At 32.3% G+C, this 5,103-nt stretch overlaps 1 protein-coding gene across 1 annotated transcript in view; it reads right to left on the reverse strand.

The window, feature by feature from the left end:
* Positions 1-5,103, reverse strand: part of ABCA10 (ATP-binding cassette, sub-family A (ABC1), member 10) — a 106,615-nt gene that overhangs the window by 6,721 nt on the left and 94,791 nt on the right. Inside the window, exons 29-31 of the mRNA XM_011983972.1 lie at positions 2,341-2,432; positions 1,291-1,411; positions 503-620 (exon numbers count right to left, since the gene is read on the reverse strand). Of these exons, the coding sequence (XP_011839362.1) occupies positions 503-620; positions 1,291-1,411; positions 2,341-2,432 (331 nt within the window). The remainder of the gene's footprint in view (positions 1-502; positions 621-1,290; positions 1,412-2,340; positions 2,433-5,103) is intronic.

Here is a 5,103-nt window from a genome sequence, read left to right on the forward strand (position 1 = left end):
CTCCTGGGCTCAAGAGATCTTCCTGCATCAATCTCCCAGGTGGCTAGAACTACATGCATGCACCACCACACCCAGTTAATTTTAAAATTTTTTGTAGAGATAGAGTCTCGCTATGTTACCCAGGCTGGTCTCGAAATCTTGGCCTCAAGCCTCCCGTCTCAGCCTCCCAAAGCACTGGGATTAGAGGCACAAGCCACCATGGCCACCCCAAAATAACATTTCTGAAACAAAAGCTTAGTTAGCACCTTGAAAAATCTCCTGTATTACAACATTAATACAGAGAATTGGGGTCTTCTTTATCCGAGATTGGGTTTCTTGCCATTTGAATTGGGATATGATTTTGAAGTAGAAGACTTATCTGCTGACATGTGAACTTTTATAATTACACATTAACCAGGATATATGAACAGCCTCAAAGAATTAAAAAGTTGTCCCCTTCATAGTCTTAAATCTAGAGAATAAGAAACATTATAATAATAGTAAAAGAAGCAATTATTCAAACCTTTTTTAACACAAAAGGAAACATTTCTGATGGCTATTTTCTTCTTTCTTGTTGAAAAGCAACTTTTCTTTGTGTCATAATATTCCTTGTGTAAACAGCTTGCAGTTATGACTGGCTCCTGAAAAACATGACAAAGCATGATTTCCCTGTTAAATTTCAGATACTTTATGAATTAATGTTTTATTTTCCATTCCCCAGTCTATAAACCGAACTAAATTTTATGTCAGGCTGAAGAGCTTTAGCCTCTTTTTTCAAATAAAATGCCCAAATGTATGTTCATAAATAAGGGCTACTTAATCAACTACTAATAAAATTAATTCCTAATCAAATACATTCCCTTTGCATTATGCTAGCATCTATCCTTGCTCTTTCCACTAATTTCATTCCTACTTTATTCCTTATTGATTTCCATGCATTGTAAATTCATTTGTTCTTGTTCATATGCTATTCAGTTATTAATATTACAAGTAAACTATAATACAAAATGAAATTGCAATTCTTGAGAAACGTGCGATTTTGTTAAAATTGATTTAAAAAATCAGAGAACTTGTTGATTACACTGATGAATGAGGAGCTGGAAGATTAAGACTCACAGAAAACTGAAGAAGAAAAAATTAAAAGAATGAGAACAGGGTAGTTACTTTTAAAGAGAATAATTTGAATATAAGCTATAAATAGAAATATTAAAGAAACAAAAGCAGCTTTTCAAAATAAAAACCAACACCTCATCCATTCTACAGCACAAACTATCTGAGCATTTTATTAAGGGTCTAATCACTGTTGTCCACCTCCGTCAAGTTTGGAGTAGTGAGTGTATTTGCTGCTTGGACTCTTTCAGCTTGAACATCTTCATCTTCTTCTTCGGGCTCTTCTGGATTGGGATGAGTTTCTCTACTCCGTGGAGAGATTCTACAGAAGAAACAAAATAACATAGAAATGCAATTTTGGCTTACAACAACTGTTAATAAAATGTAAACGCCTATAATTAAACTATTATCCTTTTTAAAAAAGATTATCACATGATTAATTTATTACCTACAAGATTCTTCTTGGCAGTAATAACACTCCAGTAGCCAAGTCTCTTGAAATCTTCTTTGACTATTTCTTCTCTTTAAAACATTGTATCCTATCTGTCAAATGGCTCTGTCCCTTCACTTCCTTCTTTTAAGTCACTCAAATGTAGACATACGAGTCTTTTAGTCTGTCACCAGCCAGATCATGACCACTTTCCTCGTAAAAGATCATTCTAATTGGTTTTACATGGAACCAGTTTTTACTGTACCTTCTCCTTAGGGACCCATAAAAGCTATAACCAGGAGAAAAGCAAGCTTTGATGCTTAAACACTACTGACAGAGATGTACAGGACAAAAACTCATCTTGCCTAAAATCAGAATCTAGAATCTATGACTTAGAAACTAAATATCCCTGCATCCAATCTAATTGTTTTCTTTTTCTGAAAATAGCACTGTACAACGTGCTTAGCCAAGTGTTGGGTAGTAAATCCATTTCAATAAACTGATGTTAAATGTACTGCAATAAAGACTAAATATTTAAGATCACGACAGGAGGATTATTTGAGGCCAGGGATTTGAGACCAATCTGAGCAATATAGCAAGATCCTGTTTCTACTTTCAAAAATAAAAACAAATAAAATTATAAATTTAAAAAGATTAAATATTTAAATTACATTCAGATCTCAATTAGTATTCTCCCAACCTGAAACCCTGTCTCTATTTTCAAAAATAAAAACAAATAAATAAACAAATAAATGAAATTACAAATTTAAAAAGACTAAACATTTAAATTACATTCAGGTTTCAATTAATACTTTCCCAACCTGAAAACTGGGTCTTTATTCATTATTTCATTTCCATACTTCATTTCCAGACATCTTATGACAAAAAGGAAAATAAGACTCTGAAGGTATGGCTAAAAGAAAAGAAAAATAATTAGAATTAGCATCACGATGGCACTCATACTCAATGGTCAATATTTGTCCATTTTTTTGTCACAGAAGATTCAATCATTTTCTTATAAATTTGACAAAAAACTTGTAAAATACTTCTCATGTGGAAGAAAGGTTTATTCAAACTCACCCTCCCACTGAGAAGGAATTAAAAATTCCACATTAATTTTTTTAAAACTTTAAAAAAGTATAGAAGAGCTAATAAAATAATATGGACTTTTTAAGCCAAATCTAAGTGAATACAGGAGATAGGGTTAGCCGCAAAGCTATCTTGTCCTAGAGTTATTCTTTATCCTTGAAATACTCAAACTTCCATTTTCATGCCATGTCCAGGGGCAGAAGACAGAAGAAACTGTTGAAGCACAGAGTCTTCCCCAAGCAAGGAGCAGATAGGTCACTCTTTCTCTAATAAAGGATGGACCTCAAAGGGTTATACTTTTAGTGAGGGGTGAAAAGAACCCTCAGGATATTGCTAACATCATTGCCTTGAGTGCTCATCATGAAAAGAGAAAGTGAAGGTGGAAATACAAGCCAGCTTTTACACAGACTTGGAACCCAAATTCACATCACTGGATGGTCGAAACAAAACCTCAAGCCTAGAACGTGGTTTAACGTGGTACCAGACTGGTAGTGTACCTATGAACTTGACAAAAGCAAACAAAATGGAATAGTTATCCCAGAAACAGACTCTACATATATAGGTATCTGATATATGAACAGAAGTAGCTCTATCAATGGGAAAGGTACAGATTTTTCAATAAACAGTTGTCTCAACTGCTGGGACAACTGGACATCCTTAAAGATAGAAATAAAACAAGCCCACAGGAAAAAAAAATGAATTTTAGATGATTGAAGATACAAATGTGAAAGGGAAATACAAATATTTTAGAAAATAATATAAAATAATATCTTCTTGACCTTAGGGAGGCGGATTTCTTAAACATCACAGAATATAAAATAAAATTTATTAATTTTTAATGGTTTTATTTAAAATAAATTGATCATTCTTAACAGAGGCTCATAGGCTTTGAGAAGATTCTAGATTCATTCTTCATAAATACCAGAAACAAACAAAAGATAAAAGCTCTCAGTAATCCAGGAATTGAGGGATTTAGTGAGATAAATAGTTTATATTTTTAAAAGTTACTATAATGCTAATGGTTAAGCACTAAGAAAATTCTCAGTAAAATCAGAAACAATGTAAGGATGTCTTCTTGCAACAGTATTAGTGGATGATTTTTAGAGATTCAAGCCAATGTCATAAAGCAAGAATATATAATGCAGTATATATTTTCAAAATAAAAAGATAATTATTTCATGATAACATGGTTGTTTCACAAGAAAAGGCAAGATAAGCATCTGAAAAAAAATTGGAAATAAGAAAATTCAGTAAGGTAAACTGATATAAGATAATTGTACAAGAATTTTATATTTTTGTATAGAAACCTACCTAGAATGTGCACTGGGAAAAAAAAATTTTATGGCAAACAAATAAATACATAAATAAATGTAACTGAATATACACAAAACAGAAATAAAGTAAAAATATCAAATAAAATATTAAAGTATATAAAATAAACCTTAAATGCAGATAAACCTTTAAACATAAATATTTTCAACTCACAAATACTGTTCTAGCAAAATAAACATTAACAATAATGTCCATAAAAGTCTACATACCAGTTTCTGGCACTTGACTGCATTCTAATTTTCATCAATAAAATTGAGTAGGAAAATAGAAAAGTTTTGAAAAATTAATCCTATTGATGATAGGACATACGTATCATTTTGAATTGAGCAAAATATATAAACCTACTATAATTAAAACAATGTATTCCTGACACTGATGTAAACAAATGGATCAATGGGGAGAATATCAACACAATCAGTCCATAAATACAAGCAAATGTAATGCTGATAAAGATGTCATTTCATGTTAGAAGACATAAAACGGAGTATTCATAAATGGCATTGAGATAACTAAATGCCCTTTTTTGGAAAAACTTTAAAAATGAAGATTAGTCTATATCTAAAAAGAAAAGATAAAATATATCCAGAGGATTAAACATTTAAGAACTTTAAGAAACAGCAAAAATTATGAAACAGAAAAGCGTAACCCACATTCAGAAAAAAAAAATCAGTTAATAGAAAGTGTTTTTGAGTGTTATCAAAGATGTACAAAAGCTACTGTACATTCACTGAACTAAAGTCATATTTCAAAAATTAAAGTAAAATATAACTCAAATACAGACTTTCTGTCATATAATTGATCTGAAGAACAGACAGAAAAATGATGAACTATAAATAAACAGAGCCTCAAAGATTATCAAGCATACCAAATATATGTAATAGGAGTTCCAAAAATATAGGGGAGAGAGAAAGAACAGAAAAACGTTTTTAAGAAATGATGGCCCCAAAGCTTCCAAAATTTATTTTAAAAAATATTTACATAAGCCGGGCGCCGTGGCTCACGCCTGTAATCCCAGCACTTCGGGAGGCCGAGGCGGGCGGATCACAAGGTCAGGAGATCGAGACCACGGTGAAACCCCGTCTCTACTAAAAATACAAAAAATTAGCCAGGCGCTGTGGCGGGCCCCTGTAGTCCCAGCTAGTCAGGAGGCTGAGGCAGGAGAA

The sequence above is a fragment of the Mandrillus leucophaeus genome, unplaced genomic scaffold, assembly GCF_000951045.1.
Source record: "Mandrillus leucophaeus isolate KB7577 unplaced genomic scaffold, Mleu.le_1.0 Scaffold1, whole genome shotgun sequence".
Classification (NCBI taxonomy): domain Eukaryota; kingdom Metazoa; phylum Chordata; class Mammalia; order Primates; family Cercopithecidae; genus Mandrillus; species Mandrillus leucophaeus.